Genomic DNA, 18,598 nt, shown 5'->3' with positions numbered 1-18,598 from the left:
GAATTGTTTGCAAAATTTTGATTCATAATATTGTATAAAAACTATGTTTTAAACTTGGTAGAATGAATTCACAACTGTGATTGTAAGTGGCTGTATCCTCGAAGGGGGTTAAAGCACAGTAAAATTATTGTCCCCCGGAGAGGATACATAAGTTCCATTTCTTTCATAGTAAATTTATAGCTATCACATTTTAATCGTAGCATATTTGTTCGTTTTAATTGGTGGTTAATATCGACTACAATCGCCAGCGACTGAAGGGATGGTGTAAACCCGGCTGGGGTGCCGTGCAGGAAGCAAAAGCATAGTAAGTCCCCTCGGTCCCTAGTGTGGTGGCCGAACTTTGGTTGCTGGCGATCTATAACCCGTTTTTATATTATGTTGTTGACTTGTACCATTGTTCTTTTATATACTCTCAAACTAGTTTTAACTAAAATCTGTGATACTCTAGTTATTGTACTGTCCTTTGTCGACAGGTTTTTAGTTCAGTTTTGTGTTTCATGACTATATAACTTGATTTAGTCACGATATGGCTGAAATATTGCCGATGTGACTGTAAACCATAACTCACTCACTCACTCCAGTGTATAGTCTACAAAACGGAAATCCCTGAAAGGGTAATACAATTCTAGGCAAGTTGATACACCAAACAAAAATTATCTCTATGCTTTCAAGAAACAAATTCCACAATTTAGAAGACTTGAAGAGGAAATGAAGAGTTTTGAAATTAGGTATTGTGTTTTAGAATGTTTACTATCAACATAAGTTGCTGTTTTACCTCCATAAGTGTCCCCAAGATCATAGAGAAATGAACAGGCCAGGATTTCTTCTTCACGGACCAAAGTTGCTTCCAATTCGTTCCACATGCTGTGACTGCTTTGGTGACGTCATCAATACGTTTTTGTATGTCATCGACAAACACACTGATGTCACTCAGAGGAACCTCGTTTCCTGAGCTTGGCTGTGAAATGTATTGCTTTACCCGTGTGATCGTGTAATCCAAGGATGAATGACGAGATTCTTGGGACACTGCCAAATAGGTGAGAGTCAGAAGGTACGTGCAAATCAAATTATGCAGGAATACGGGGTCTATAACATCAGTCTCTGTCAGACAGCGTTCAAACAAAGCCTTTTCAGCTGACTTCAGATCATCCCGATCAATAGTGTCGTGTTTAGTTGAAAGTAGGATGTCCCCGAGTTTAGTTAAAACTTTATTCTGTATCACAGGAACTGGAACCGCCAGAAGTTCCACTATTGCAGATATATCCTTCTTTGCAAAGATTTCTGGAAGGACTTTGGTCAGAAGACAGCGAACTGTGTTTGATCTGTTGCTACTGTCATAAAGTCTAGACTGGCGGCACATCTCTCGAAGTTCACCTTTGGATGACCCTGATAATTTGGAAAATAGATGTGGAATTAAGAACAGTGACCAATAAGACCAGATAAAGAGAAAAAGGTGCCCTAAATATATCCCTAAGACTAACTGAGTCTACAAAGAATCATTTGATGTTCATATACTCACCGACAAAAGAAACGCGAATACAGTATATGTTGGTTAATAAATGATTGTTTGTTTGTTTCTTGTTTAACGTCGCATTCAGCATATTCCAGCTATATAACGGCGGTCTGAACCGTAATCGAGTCTGGACCAGACAATCCAGTGATTGACATCATGAGCATCGATCCACGCAATTGGAATCGATGACATGTATCAACCGAGTCAGCGAGCCTGACCACCCGACCCCGTTACTCGCCTTTTACGACAAGTATATTCGCCATTTACGGCAAGCATGGGTTGCTGAAGACTGACCCGTGAAGATTCCGGGGTAGAATAGGTCTTCAACAATATATCCACTTTATTAGGTAAATACATTTACTAAAAATATATCTGTGCGTTTCTTTTTTTGAAGAGTGTATATCTAATGCCCGAAGAGTCTATATCTAATGCCCGACATATCTCACTTCCACTGCTATGACTATAATTAATCAACCATCTGTCTGCAAGCCTCCGTAAAAGGCGACGCTGCTTGTTGTAAGAGGCGACTAAGGGGATCGGGTGGTCAGACTCGCTGACTTGGTTGAAGCATGTCATCGATCCAAATTGCGTGGATCGATGCTCATGATGTCAATCACTGGAGTGTCTGGTCAAGACTCGATTATTTACAGACCTCCGTCATGTAGCTGGAATATTGCTGAGTGCGGCGTTAAACAACAAACAAACAAAGAAAAGAAGTGCAAGCATCCAGTTTACAACGTACATGTACACTGCGTTTAAGTGCAGAGTGTATTTGTATTGCCACTTATACTTTTATTTGGTGACATTATAAAGTTGGGAAGGTCACACACATGTAGGCCTAGATATGCACCAAACAATACACAGATATCTCACTGCCAGAGCAATAAATGACAGGTCAACACTCTATCTGAAGATATCCCTCTTACGACGTACAGTGTATTCATGGGAAGGGTTGTTGATTTTACCTCTTAAACTTTTCTTTAGTGTCACTATATAGTCAGTCAGTACACACGGGTCACATTAAATGACTGACGCCAAAAAGGGAAGTAAATGCAGCGTTTTGATTTGTCCGCTTTGCGACAATATAGACAGATGATGAACGCTCGACTGGTGTTTAGAAACTGGATCTTCTTGCACACCTGCACACAATCGACACGTGATATTAGAATACCACGTCTTCATGTAACTTAGCTCTACATTGTAAACATCGGTTGCTGTTTTGGCAATTCGAGTAGAAGGTATGCCAAATTAATCAAATGGCCAACGTAAAGGAATAATACAAATTCTGTAGACTCACATTCATTCAGTTTATAAAGTTAACGATAGCAAAGAGATAAAAAGCGGTGACGCATGCTGCTACGTATTTATAACAATGACCTGTTTTCTAAGAACCTGCTTGTCACCTCTCCAAAATAAGCTTCTTATTGCGAAAGGCGGATTTTGTTCCCGTCCTAGGCCTGTTATTATAACGCACGCTACAGCAGTCAGTCATACACTCTCGGTTGTTATCTTTGCGCGCAGTTATCAGTGTTGCATTCTTAACGAACAGTGCGACATAACGTGACATGGTTTTCGATATCATTGTGAAGTTGCATATATGACTGTTTTTTATGCCCATTCACTACATTTTTGTTGATGCAACATTCAAACTGATTTATATCTATGATCTTGTGTGAACGTTGATGCTCTGCGCTATGTATACTCGTTATCAAATGTATTAATATATACTAGTATCCTTTCAGTTATGATAAATACCCTGAACCCATTCGCTGTCCTAGTTTAATTATTGATATGACGTTGCATCTCCATCTCCGACATCAGTACTTTGCCAATCATTTATCTCGCACGTGAGAGTACTATTTGCTTCCATGGCTGTCTGTAGCGTCCTGCCATTCGCATGAAAATATCCGGTACCAAATGGTTCCGGGGTATTTATAATTTGACAGTGATACATAATACACTGGATCGATCATCGAGCATGGCCGCTATGCTGTTCACTTATATTGTAATATAAATACCTCATTTAAACAGCAACTGAAGACACTTCTCTACCTGTACAGTTTATTGTCGACAAAACTAACATCAATTGTTGTATCAATAATCCATTTTATAAAAATATTTGCTGATACAAATGAAGTAAGTATCGACACATCCCTACCCGGACAGTTTATTATCGGAAAAAAAACTAACGTCAATTGTTTCAGTAAAACACATTTAAAGAGCTTTTCTGTACAAAAGTAGCAAATATAGACACTTCTCTACCTGGACAGTTTAGTGTCGGACAAACTAACGCCAATGAGTGTATGCCATTTATAATTCTCAGTAATAGATTTCGGTGACATTAATCCACTTACTTTCCAGATAGACCCGTGAAGATTCCGGGCTAGAATAGGTCTTCAGCAACCCATGCTTGCCGTAAAAGGCGACTATGCTTGTCGTAAAAGGCGACAAACGGGATCGGATGGTCAGGCTCGCTGATTTGGTTGATACATGTCATCGATCCCAATTGCGTGGATCGATACTCATGATATCAATCACTGGATTGACTGGCTCAGACTCGATTCTTACAGACCGCCGTCATATAGCTGGAATATTGCTGAGCGCGGCGTTAAACAACAAACCAACATCAACAAGTACTTTCCAAATAGACGTGGTATTGTTAAGGTGTAATCATCACATGATGGATTATAAGTTTCTTTAGTAAACAATCAGCAACCTTTTTAAACGAGTGTTTAGTCAACATAATATTATTCTGTTTGCTTGGCATTCTATCAAAGTTGGTTCATTGCAAATAGCGACGTTTCTAGGTATAAACATACTTACTTCCATAAAGTAGAGGGATTGGCAAACAAGCAAATTCTCCCAAACATGATAAACATACAAATTACAATGAATTGAAAGTGACATGAGACATAGCATACATTATAAAATTGACATTAAAGATAAGTATTGCTTTGTGGATTATCTTTCGTAACTACAGCTACGTTATTATTTACATCCAGCACAACATCGCAGTATCACATAGCAAAACTAACACCAGAGACAATATCTCTAAATCGGCAAGAAGATGAAATAAAATTGTGCACTGATTTCAAATTTTCAAAATTTGTTTCAGTCGTTAAATCTACGTTTCTAGGTACAGTCTTACAAGCTGAAACCATACTTCAGATAGTCCTATAAACACATATTTATGCTCCATAAACTATCTGATATACTACATAATTGTGCCTCCATACATTTCAGCCAGTCGTGTGACGCGCCGCGATTCGCTGTGCAGAGTTGCGTCCCTTGGGCGCGCCAGAAACCTATGATTGTGTGTTCGAATCCCGGTTCGCACCGATTATGTTTCTAGGTTTGTCAGCACCATACCCGTGCTCGTGGGTTTCACCGAAGTGGTAAACGTCTGAGACCTGCATCACTTCGGGCTTTCCTCCCACATTAAGCTGACACTGCCGCGATATAACTGGAATACTGTTAAAAGCGGCGTTAAACTCAACTCACACACTCATACATTTTAGTAAGGCTTTCGATAATGGTTGGAGAACTTGTCACTGGCGAAAACATTTGAGATATAATATAAACAGTAACAGATTTAAACTAATCAAATCTATGAACGATACCCTGTGTGGAACATAATGACAAATATTCTGTAAAAGTGGTGTAAGACAATGCAAGGTGAACATTTATCACTACTTATGACTACTACATAAATGACATAGAAAATTAACTTGTATCCAATAATATGGAAAGTATAACACTTAGCTATAGCCTTGGTGGTGATGAACTGTCTATAATTATCTGCCGTCATATAGCTGGAATATTGATGAGTGCGGCGTTGAACAACAAACAAACAAACATATAATTATCTGTCTGCTAGTATTGTTATATGCGAGCAACTGTGCTGCTAGCTGACAGCCCTCTAGAATTACAGAATTCACTGAATTCTATAAATGATTTTTTTTGTAAAATGAATCTGAAGAAAACACACGCAAATAGTTTTATTTGGCAGTAGGATGTAAACACAGCTTGAAAGTTAGTAATGAACTTATTGAGATTGTAAATCAGTATAAATATATTGGTGTGATCTTCAGCAGCAACCGCCAGAAAATGTATTGGCAACCAAGCAAACAAACGTTGCATCTGTGATACAGACGTTTGAGATATACTGATATATCTTTTGAAATGTAAATTTTATTTTTTTATTGTACAATGTGTCCTTAAGGGAAGTGTGTTTCGAAAATGTTATTGCTGAAGCTACGTAGCGACTTTCTCTCTCTCTCTCTCACACACACACACACACACACACACACACACACACACACACACACACACATATATATATATATATATATATATATATATATATATATATATATTTGTATATATAATCATATCTCGTGTGTTCTGCTACCTTTGATTGCTTGATTGATTAGGTCATAGAATATCAGTGAAATATATCACATTTACGTGATATTTACATGTTAGTTTGTTTGATTGTTTGTTGTTTTACGCCCTTCTCAGAAATATTCTAGCTATATGACGGCGGTCTGTAAATAATCGAGTCTGGACCAGACAATCAAGTGATTGATATCATGAGCATCGATCCACGCAATTGGGATAGATGACCTGCATCAACCAAGTCAGCGAGCCTGACCACCCGATCCCGTTAGTCGCCTTTTACGACAAGCATTGTCGACCTTTACGGCAAGTATGGGTTGCTGAAGACCTATTCCCACCCCGGATCTGATATTTACATGTACTCACATTTCAGGAGATGGTGAGGCTTGTACTGTATCTTGCTGGACAGAAAGTAAACCCCGGTGTCTCTACACTGCTGATTTTCTACATGACTGACAAAGACGTCAGAACAAGTACCAGAGTCAGAATCATAACCATCCTCCTCCCTTGTAGCAGACGACAAATCTGAAGCAGACGTGTGGGCCAGTTCAGTAGCAAACGAGACACAGCTAGGACGCTGTTGGGCAATCTCCACAACCTTGTCAATGATCTTGTTATAGTATGAATCATTCACTAAGAGCATCTTTGTAACTTTTTTGTAAACCTCCGGAACTTCTTTCGGCGTAGATTTGACGTGTATGAATAAATATTTCTGAGTTTGGTGATCTCGGAGAACGTCAGTTAAACTCGATAGGCGGTTGATCATGTCAGGGCACAGGTGTATTATTGTCACAAGGGTGCTTTCCACAATTTCCTTGAACCTCTTCACAAAAGTAGACCCGATGCCATAATCCCCCCTCCCTTCCATGACACAGACGACCCCCCGGGTCTCCAGATCTTCACACATTCGAGCATACTGTATTTCACAGTCAACATTCAAGCATGTGACTATATGTACGCGAGCATCCGACATCTTGGTAGTAGAATCATCTGTATTCACACTGTTGTCGTCACGAGACACAAGGCTCCTTCAATAAACAGATATGTCTGTCCACAACGGTGTATCAGATTCATACATACATTTACCAGGCCTGACAGAAATGCGAAGCCACGGCCCTTGAAGATTCGCCTTTCAACTTGTACCGCTTCAATGTGTCAGTAAGTATTCATGTAATTCAACTGTCCCATTCTCCAAATAGCCCGCACATGAACAGTATTTGTAACATCTGATGTAGGAATAAATATCTGCACTACATGTACATATACGTCACCTGACGTGACGATAGAGAGACATACGAGACTGAGCCAATCGCAATTATTCAGCTGAACAATTACCCGAGACTGGGAATACCCGAGAGAGGCGTATGGAGTGTTAAGGGTAGACCCGGATATATTATGACCCTGCGTCTTCGGGAGATAACACGCCTTTCTCAGGTTACCTAGTTTATGCTGTGAGGAGCTGTTTATTTCAGGTTTTGTCAAGGTCAGGTGTCGGATACCCCCTATAAATGTGACTTACACAGTTACCTCCCTTCTGTAGACGACCCGTGCCTTGCCCACCCGAGTGGTACTCATAATACAAAATATATTACAGATTTATGAAGCATATTGACACAGCAACCACAATGTCCTTCTTGCTGTAGCTTTGAAGATCTTAACATTAGGAGACGTCGGACAGGCGAGTATTTGTTTGTTTGTTGTTTAACGCCGCACAGCTTAATGACAGCAGTCTGTAAATTATCGAATCTGGACTAGACAATCGAGTGATTAACATCATGAACATCCATCTACGTAATTGTAATACGATGACATGCATCAACCAAGTCAGCGAGCCTGACCACCCGATCACGTTAGTCGCCTCTTTCGACATGGGTTGCTGAAGAAATATTCTAACCCGGATCTTCATAGGTGACAGGCGAGTGAATATTTGAGCTGACTGCACATGGGTTGAGTCATAACAGGTTGGGTGTGGATAAAAGGTTCAAGAAACTATTGAGAAGATGAGATTTTGAATAATTACAGACACAAATGAACACCGGAGTGACACCAGGTCTGAAAAGCTACTGAGCAACATTCATGTGTGTTTATCGTCAGAGGTGAATATCGTTGCTATATCGCTGAAATAATGCCGATGCGACGTTAAATTTTAACTCACTCAGAGGCGACTATATGGGTCGGTGTTTAGGTGTTGCGATTTAGTTGATAGCATCTCATCATACGCTGGCGGCAATGCTTCAGTGAATAGATTATTCACAGACAGGCTGGTGGTATCGCTGTGTGTGTCTCAACAAACATCTATCGATAAACATTTGTTTTGTCTTACCAAATGGTTCAATGAATAATTCTATCACCAGAGAAATATAAGAGTCATATCTTTGACCTCAACAATGTTATAATGGGTAGGTTCAATAAATATTTGATATTTTGTACATTTATATGTGTCAATTGCTCTTTCATGAATGTTATATTTTCTGCCTTAATAATCCCAGCCGTAATATTAATTGCTGTGATATTTGCCGGATTGAGAAAAGGGTCACCTTACCCTGACACATCTTCAAAAATTGTCACATTTCGGGAGGACAAACGGTTACATAAATCTATTGTAAGTTAAGTTATATTATAACAATTACGCAACAGGACAGCTGACAAAGACATCTGTATCTCTTGTACTCAAACATGTGCTGAGATAAAGTTTTTTAGGATGGCAGTTCGGTAATGCGAAACGGATGCAAGCTAGGCTGTTATCGGTTCCTCATCAGTTTCATCAAACATGGGGTATGCCCTGATTGCAACCCACTGATGTAATCCTACACCTCATTGCGTGTTATTTACACAGTAAGTGTTTGTTGCGTGACGTCACACAACAGTACTCCCGCCACACGACGGCAACCTGTGAACAATCGCGACTTGACTAGACTGAAGTGATCGACCAGTAAATCCAGTGACACAATAGCGCAAAAAACTTAAACCCAGTACCGTAGCCATGCAGTGTTGTTGGTTTACATGTTTAACCCATTGTAAATATAAAACGTAAAATGCAGAAAATACCCTGCCTCTAATATACCCCGATACAGATTCTATTGGGTGTAAATTGTCGAAAGAGTTGTGAAAATTTAAATGGGGTGAAAACTATTAATGTTCTGTCAAGTGTGTAACGCTATACAATGACTTAGTCCATCTTTTGACGCTTTTGAAACAAGTCCTTTTTATTTATGAAACTATTGACTAGCACACATTGACATGAGAGATTTGGGGCCCATTGAGGTTTTAAGGGCTCGGTATTATCACATTATTTCCACTTACAATGGGGGAAAATGAATCACAGCGAGTATGTTCTGGTCAGTGTGACATTCATGTCTTTTGCCTTAAGGTTATAATCAGATTCCGTCTAAATTCAGTCATACGCAGGAAGTCTCATCCTATTGCTGTCTTTGACTCGTGCTGTGTTGTGAATGAAACTGGTCATGCACACAACTGCTGCACGGACACGAATAGGGACAAGGCAGGTAACTCTTATAGCAACAATGCACGACACACACATGAACATAGACAGACCAACTTGTGTCCCACGTTCACCTTCTATTCTGATACTTCTACCCTTATCCGTTAATATTCCGGGGTAGAATAGGTCTTCATCAACACATACATGCCGTAAAAGGCGACTATGCTTGTCGTAAATAGGCGACTAACGGGATCGGGTGGTCAGGCTCGCTGACTTGGTTGATACATGTCATCGATCCCCATTGCGTGGATCGATGCTCATGATGTCAATCACTGGATTGTCTGGTCCTCACTCGATTATTTTACAGACCGCCGTCATATAACTGGAATATTGCTGAGTGCGGCGTTAAACAACAAACAAACAAAACAAACAAAAACCCTTCTCCATACTACATATAATATCTTAGTGCTGGTGTAGTTGGCTCAAACGATTCCTCCTAAATTTGACTCTAGAGTCATATGGGCCTAGGCTCACATGACTCCCCTAGCCAGGCTCAAACCACTCCCTCTAGGCTAAGCTAACTCCCCTACTGGGTCCAAATGACTCCCCTTGTTTTGAACTAAAATAATTACAGAAAAGATCAAACATATCTTGTATTATAAAGGTGTTCAACCCCTCTTCCTCATTTATTCTGAAATGTCAGGTTAAGAACAATCCCACATATTGTTTGTCAGGTGTTTTAGTACCAGTTATTTTATTACAGTTTTATATTTAACATTATTTGGAAAAACTCCAGGTGCCTCTCTTAAATGACCATACAAAAAACCTATGATTTATTATCAGAATACTCTCTGTGTCCTACATCCGATTCTTTGATATCAGACTCAAACTACTACCCCTGACCTATATTCGTTTTTTGAGTATCAGGCTCAAACTACTCCCCCTGTTCTTTATCCGATTCTTTGATATCAGGCTAAAACTACTCCCCCTGTTCTTTAGCTAATTAGGACCGCCTCCGTGGTCTAGTGGTAGAGCGTCCGCCCGAAGAACGGAAGGTCCGGGGTTCGATCCCCGACCGCGTCATACCAAAAGACATTAAAAGATGGTACTTGTTGTTACCCTGTGGGGCTCGGCATCGGCTAAAACAAGAACTGGTCGGCTCGGAGTTAGTATACTGTGGGATATGAGTGGGGTATTCATGTTAAACTGCGGCATGGTATCTCAGTGAGCTAGCACTATAAATCAGCATCAGTCCGGACTAGTACAAGCAGCCAAACACACACACACACACACACACACACACACACACGTGCACGTCGCTATATAAGTGCAATAATCTTGGACGCGACGTTAAACCTAATTTCACCTCACCTATATCCATTTATTTGATATCAGGCTCAAACTACTCCCCCTGTTCTGTATCCGATTCTTGTAACTGACATGTCTATCACACAACTATTTCCTTAATCAGTCCTCGTTGTGATGATAGGTAGAATAGGCCTCCAGCAACCTGTGTGTATCCTTGGATACGAGGCAATTATGGGGATCGGATGGTCAGGCTCGGTGAATTGGTTGATTGTCTGTCGTCATATCCCAACATTGTGGACCCTTGTTCATAATAGCAGTTACCATTTGACTGGACCACGATTATTGACAAGTCGATGTCGTATATGTTAAATACATATTAAATACAGCGGCGTTAAACTAACAAACAGGAATCTGAAGACAAAAGAACGCTTTTAACGGTGTACGTTTTTGGGGAGGGAGCGGACTGTGATCGCTATTATATAATATTTAGTGCATTGCTAATGTCATGACATGGATTAAAATAACAATAACCGTCAGCGTGTGAGTTTGCATCAAAATGTAAATATGAAATGTATATTATGCAATGAATTTGATGAGACTGTTCAACACATTGTAAGTGGATGCCCAGCTTTGGCACAAACACATTATCTTAAGCGACATGATGGAGTGGCTCGATCCTTTCATTACCGTCTTCGCCATGCTTGTGGTTTTGACACAGGAGCACATCCATGGCATGGCCAAGAATAAGCAGAGGGCGACATGGAAAATGATAAATACAAAAAACTTTGGCCCGTATACAGACCCGACTAACAAACCAGATCTTGTCCTTTTTTGATAAATCTAATAAAATCATTTGCATCATAGAACTTGCTGTCCCTTTTGACACTGATGTGACTGACAAGATTCATTAAAAACATGGCAACATACGGACCTCGCTTTTGATATGTCATGGTTTCATACCAAGTACCATGTTGTCCGACTTCCCATTGTTCTCGGTGCCTTAGGTTTGGTACTTCCCGATCTGTTGAATGACATTGGGAGAGTACCCGAGTTTGCTGCCAGGATCACAGCCCTTCTGACAATCTGGGTAATATAGAAGCTGTAGTGTTAGGGAGTCTTCACATTTTCCGAAAAATTCTGAGTATGTTCGACGAGGCAGCGCTTCCTGGGATATGTCCCATTCGTTTTCTGGGCTGTGTGTAGAGGGGAAAAGGGCTGAGCTGACGATGAGCCTAACTAGCCTGACTGTGCCAGGATCACCCAAACCCTCTTTGCCGAATTCTTCTTTTAATATGTTCATAACTGATGGAATTATTGATGTTATATATTCATTTAGTAATATCACTAATTCAATATTTAATATTACAGAAATCATTTAGTAATGTTCTTAATTCATTTATATTATACATAGTTATTAGTTCTATGACTTTCTCCCTCCCCACTTCCAACTACATTTGTGTAAGTATACTTGTCCTGTGATGTGAGTAGGCTTTGCTTCCGCTTAAGGGTATTATTAAAGTCGCATAAAGCTGTTTGCGCCAAGACCCTGGGTCGATTCCCAAAATGGAAGAATTTGTGAAGCTAGTTTTGTGTGCCCCCTAGACGCATGAGACAATACTCATTCCCTCCACGTTGATATTATACGCCTGCCATGCTTCTATGCATACAGCATACCTGACGGATCTCGAGGCAACTTTAAGCAGGTGGTCGTGCAGCAGGAACTGGGATCCCAGCCGAGCGACATAGTTGCTGTCTTAGCGTTGTGGCCAAATGGTACAATATCTAAACGTTCGTCCAACCGGGTGACCAAGTCTACTTAAGCATCACAATTCGTCGTGCGGAGTTTCGACCCATAGCCTTGCTCACTGGTTTCTCAGAAGCAGTAAACATCTATGGGCTGCTTCATTTTGGACCCTCAAAATGAAACGCAATGCAAAAACTGAGAAACTGCACAGCGTTCTGTAGGACGCGACCCTTAACAATTCAATATTGAAGCAGACACATACATTGCAGTTTATATATATCAAACTATACTGGATTTGCAGATAATAGGACTAATTATACAGTTAAACTGTCATTGTACAAACTAACTAGACGCATCGCCACTTCCGAAAGAATACAATTCCCATCACAACACACTCAGTGATAATAGCATATATTCGCGAAAGGGTAAAAGTATCCTGACCCATGGTGGCACATGTCACAAACGCTATCAAAGACATGTGAATTGAAAATGGCTCGTTTCATATTCATGTGAATAGGTCTTCAGCAACCCATGTTTGTCGTAAAAGGCGACTAACGGGATCGGGTGGTCAGGCTCGCTGACTTGGTTGATTCATGGCATCGATCCAAATTGCGTGGATCGATGCTCATGATAACACTCACTAGATTGTCTACAGACGCATTTATTTACAGACCGCCGTCATATAGCTGGAATATTGCTGAGGTGCGGCGTTAAACAACAAACAAACACACTAAAAACATATGCACTGTACGGGAATATCAACAATATCACAATAATGTTACTGAGCAGTTTGTGAGAGTTCATATCTATTTACGCTTAATCACCAATATTGAGGTATTCACGTATAGTCCGTATATTATTGAAAAAAGCGTAAATTTCCTTTCTAGAAATATCATGGATTGGTGATATTGACTCATTTATTTTCCAAAGGGTGTGTGATTAACCAAAATCTGATTTCAAATGAAACATTTCACCTGGCATGTGTTTTTTTTTAAAAAAAATCTCCCTTCAATTTTGTTTCTTTTCATGAATACGAATACTAACATGACTAGGAATTGGGGTTCACCGATTCACTGACATTTTTCTCCGTCTTTGCGATTGTTACTACATGTATATATGCGTTCATGTAATATTTAATTCAAATTTAAGCCAACTCTATTACACTTTTCATTGAGATGAGGGAACTGGGTTTAACGCCACTTTGAACAGCATGTTTTAGCGTCACAGCATGTCAGTTTAATGTTAGAGGAGTGTTGTGACTGGTGACACTTTGTTGAAACGTAGGAGCAAGAGTAAAAATTATTTTCAACGATGATCAGATCGACGTGGAATTAGTTCCACCTGGAACAAATATTGCCTTTGTAAATGTTGCGTGGAAAACAGTAAAAAGTGTTCCGTAAATATAAATTCCATGAAGGAAAATAGTAAACAGGAACAATTTCACCACAGATACTCCTTGACAAAATGTGCTGATATACATGTATATCAGATCATTATCAGAGCGATTAGCGGATCCTGACACGACTAAGGGAAGCAACTCTGTGACTTTATGTCCCGACATACTTTATGATACCTTTAACGTTGCCAGTAAAGTGTATGAAGGTAGCTGACATTCACCTAAATATAATCCCTTTATTGACAGCCGCGTATATTCATGATAGTTCTTCGGATCACGTTGTTGGTTGGTTGGCTTGTTTGTTGTTTAACGCCGCACTCAGCAATATTCCACCTATATGACGGCGGTCTGTAAAATAATCGAGTCTGGACCAGACAATCCAGTGATTAATATCATGAGCATCGATGCACGCAATTGGGATCGATGGCATGCATCAACCAAGTCAGCGAGCCTGACCACCCGATCCCGTAAGTCGCCTTTAACGACAAGCATAGTCACCTTTTACGGCAAGCATGGGTTGCTGAAGACCTATTCTACCCCGGATCTTCACGGGTCGGATCACATTGTAACAGGCTACGTGGGAATATGTTTTACATGCAGTATGTAGTTCTGAACGTGTTATGAAGAAACCACCTTTACACACTGGGGAAGAGGTTTTGACGAAATATAATATGTGACCATGTTACAATAAATATAATACATCTAAACAGTCGAAACTTGTTATATCGAACCCCCTTATCTCGAATGTATCGATATCGCGACCTTATTCTTCAGTCCCGAACGGCTCACTCCATGAACACATATAAATTTGCCAGCTTATCTTAAGATCGAGATAAAAGTACGTAGCGCTATCCCGAACTTTGACTTTACTGTTGAATTTTGTACCTTTATCCCGAAGTTGGGGTTGGCCACATGAACAGTTTTCAGAAGTGCAAGTATATCTAGTACCTTTCCTCACAAGCTAATTACATCGCTGTCATAGAACTGTGCAATTTAAACTAACCTTTCAATCAATTATGTACTTATCTTTTAATCCAACTGTAATGGTAATCTTGGTCTCCTCCTCCAAATCCTAAATTCCATAAAACCCTTCTCTGTTGAGTGCAACTTATCCCTGCCTGTAACCTGACTTGGTTGATGCATGTCATCGATCCCAATTGCGTGGATCGATGCTTATGATATTAATCAACGGATTGTCTGGTCAAGACTCGATTATTTACAAACTGCCGTCATATAGCTGGAATATTGCTGAGTGCGGCGTTAAACAACAAACAAACAAACAAAACAACACTCTCGCTACCAAATACACCTAAACGGAGAAATTATGTCAAACTTGGATCGCCTATTCTCAAATTTCTTAACAGCTCTGGCTTCAGCTCGGAACAACCTTCTTTCATCGTCGGAATTGTCAGCCAACTCCTTGTCTTCATATTGACCCACTGTTTCCCACCCAGCCTCTGACGTATCTGCTAGTTTGGTGTGCGTATTTCTTCGTTCAATGCGTGAAATCTCAGTGGCGATCAGCTCGTGAAGATACTCCCCTTTGCCATTGTTCGCGCGAATTCTTTCTCAGATTTAATTTTTTGCAGTTCCAAAGAAGCTCTATTCAAACTTGCATGCAAATCTGCGAGTTAAGCATCCACTGCATTGTCAATGTCTTCTTTGGAAGTGTTTTGTTGATCTCAAGCGGAATGGCAATAGTTCAATTAACAGATGCACTTGTGCTCTATATAAAGCTGATTGCTTTATAGCTAGACCGCAGGCGAGAATGAACTCCCCGAGCTATGACGTCACGTATATACTCCATACAAGCGCCCTCCATACATGAGTTATATGTATCAACCAAGTCAGCGAGTCTGACCACCCGATCCCGTTGGTCGCCTTTTACGACAAGCATAGTCGCCTTTTACGGCAGAGTGTTGATGCGCTTTGATAGTGCCTAGATGGTCTTCAGCTAATTTTTGGCCTTTGCTGTGTCCAAATGCAAGTTATATTTCGCAAGTCAACGATTTGGTCTGGTTACCTATATGCAAAGAATGTCCAAGGACGTTGTGGAGGTGTCATATTTGGTGTTAAAGATTTGCAGTTCCTAACGTTAGCATTGTACATAGATTATTCAGGATGATTTGATTCAGAGCATGTTGTTTTTGTTTCAGGTTAATGTATATTACAATGTGTGTAAGATGGTGTCATATCCACTCTACCAGAGAGCTTGAAAATGAGATAAGTCCACTGAATGAGCTCTTGAATGAAGCAAGATCTGCTTCAACATCTTAATCTGATGGTTATGGTTTCAGGCGATTCAAGCTTCTGATCCTAATCTCACGGTTTCTCAGGTTCTATTCCAGTAGTACCCTTGCATTGTGCTCTTTATCTGTTATCAATGATACAGAACTGAGGTAGTATATCTTTAGGTATGAATGCATTTTACAGCGTAAGATATGCCCATGTTATTGTTGGAATCACTAGCCCAACTGAGAATACTCATGAACCATTGTGAAATCAAAGATACACATTACTTTTTATGAAAAGGTAATTTATTATCATCTTCCTGTCAAAACACTACAATTAATTTACAGTTCACCAATTTACTAGCCTCTTCTTCAGAAGCAGGAATTTATTATTTTCCTATCACAATCAATCAATTTGAGTTGTGCCAATGTGGACTGACTTTAATCAAATACCACGTACATTAAGGTTAGTCATATTATGAACTTAATGAAATGTTTTATCATAATGTTCAGCTCATTGTTTGCAATAAACATGACAAAATCAATATAATCAAACAGATTTAGTTTAGTTTTCTTGGGTATAAAATCACCCGGTACTTTAGGTACAATTTTGTTTTGGGTACAAAATCACATATGCCCTACATTCATCCCATCGACGTGTATACTTACTTTCATCCGTTCTGAAGTTTGGGGAGGGATGGTAAACGTTTAAAAAACAATCTTTAATATTTTAAATTGTTCTTCTGGCAATGACAGACCAATAACAATATTATGTTGATATTATGTCATATCAATATGTTATATCGCTCTCCGCTGCCGTCGTTTTTTTGAAAATAATTGTCGAATCATCGAGCGTGGAATCATCAATCAATCCAGGAGTATCAAATGAAACCTTTGAATGGCAGTCTAAAGAGTAATCAATTGCAACTGACATCGGTTCGATTCCGGTCAAAGGTAAATGCATCGAAAATCAACACTCACTGCATGTTTTTTATTTTTTTATTTTGTGACAAAATGTCATATTCATATTATAAATGTTTTAATGTTTAAAAAGGTATTGTACTGGATTCCAACGCTCCATAAAGAATTGTACGAGTGTTATTTCATAATTATTCATGAACTCATCATACCCTTTTCTTCAAACTAATTGCAGTTACTTATAAGGATAGACTTGAATAAGGGAAGTAACTCTTAATTAACTTTGTTTTCCTTCAGTGACTGGTATAAGTTTACAAGATATACATTGATATAACTGAAATTTTATCGAAGATTCTCACGGGAGATATAGCCAGCTCTATGGGTAGATGCGTATCACAGTCTCTTGAAGGTAAGGTCTGTCATATTTGTGGTTCCTGGGTACCAGGGAATCTTATAGAGAAGTTGCAGACAAGTTTGGTATTGACGAGGGACATCAACATCGGATTGTAAGTCTGTAGGCAATCTCAGTGCTCGTCATTTAGCATGGCCATCTGAAGCACAGGCTGAAAGCATCATGACAGCTGTTGAGAACAAGACAGGATTACCTCAAGGTCAAGGCTGCGTTGATGGGACTCTCATTGACAGCAAGGGCCTGGAGGACGGAGGCAGCCATATCAATAGGAAAGGTATTGCTGTAAAATAATCTTGAGAGTTTCTCAAATTTATTTTAGCTGACTGTTTTTCCGACATAAATATCTTCTCCGAAGAAAACACTGCATCGACCGAAGCTGAAACTGTCAAATTTATTCCCATCAAAGATGATGCCCTGATTTGTTAAAGAGGTTCGAATCTGATTTTCAGTATGGCGGTCACGGCCATTAATGGTAATAACTTTATCAAGCTCCTCCATTGGTTGTTTGAGTTTCTGTGTATATCTTTTGCATCATATCAAGATGGCATGAATTGTTGCTCATAGTATCATTCTCCGTGTTAGAATAGGTCTTCAGCAACCCATGCTTGATGTAATATGAAAGTGAGTGAATTAAAATTTAACGTCGCATCGGCATTATTTCAGCCATATAGCGAGGAGACCAAATTTAATATTTTAATAATTGAGTCGTTTATGCAAAGCAATATTTAAAATCAATTCATGAAACATACTTGAGCATGCATACTATATTTAAAAACAATTTATGAAACATATTTGAGCATAACAATAAAACACGGGCTAAAAACGTTTTATATAGGCCACCAGTAACCACCAGTAACCAAAGCTAGGCCACCTCGAGCTCAGTGGGGATCATGGGGACTTACGGTACCTCGGCTTCCTGCATGACACCCCAGAAGGATTTACGTCATCACTTAAGCTAATGGTGGTTGTGTATAATACTAGACAATATTAAAAAATACTCATCAATGAGTTGGCTTAAAAACACTGGTTGATGATAGTTACATCGATGATGATAGTATAACGTGTCACACAGGGGGACTAGATTTTTACGCTACGTTAACCTCCAGGACAGAGTCTTCAATAATGTAAGTTGCTAATAGCATCGCACGAAACTTATAAACAAGTATTTATTTATTTATTTTCATATTTAAAATTTATTATACAGACCAATTTCTTTCAAATAGATGATGATAAGAT

At 39.5% G+C, this 18,598-nt stretch overlaps 1 protein-coding gene across 1 annotated transcript in view; it reads right to left on the bottom strand.

The window, feature by feature from the left end:
• LOC124125439 overlaps positions 1 to 17,623 on the bottom strand; it is a 36,722-nt gene extending 19,099 nt beyond the window's left edge. Inside the window, exons 1-3 of the mRNA XM_048392073.1 lie at positions 17,556 to 17,623; positions 6,278 to 6,939; positions 776 to 1,386 (exon numbers count right to left, since the gene is read on the bottom strand). Of these exons, the coding sequence (XP_048248030.1) occupies positions 776 to 1,386; positions 6,278 to 6,939; positions 17,556 to 17,623 (1,341 nt within the window). The remainder of the gene's footprint in view (positions 1 to 775; positions 1,387 to 6,277; positions 6,940 to 17,555) is intronic.
• Between the last annotated feature and the right edge of the window lie 975 nt (positions 17,624 to 18,598).

This window comes from Haliotis rufescens, unplaced genomic scaffold (genome assembly GCF_023055435.1).
Source record: "Haliotis rufescens isolate VD_foot unplaced genomic scaffold, xgHalRufe1.0.p SCAF_108, whole genome shotgun sequence".
NCBI lineage: Eukaryota > Metazoa > Mollusca > Gastropoda > Lepetellida > Haliotidae > Haliotis > Haliotis rufescens.
Note: the sequence above shows the minus strand (reverse complement) of the source record. Positions and strands in the feature narration are given on the sequence as shown.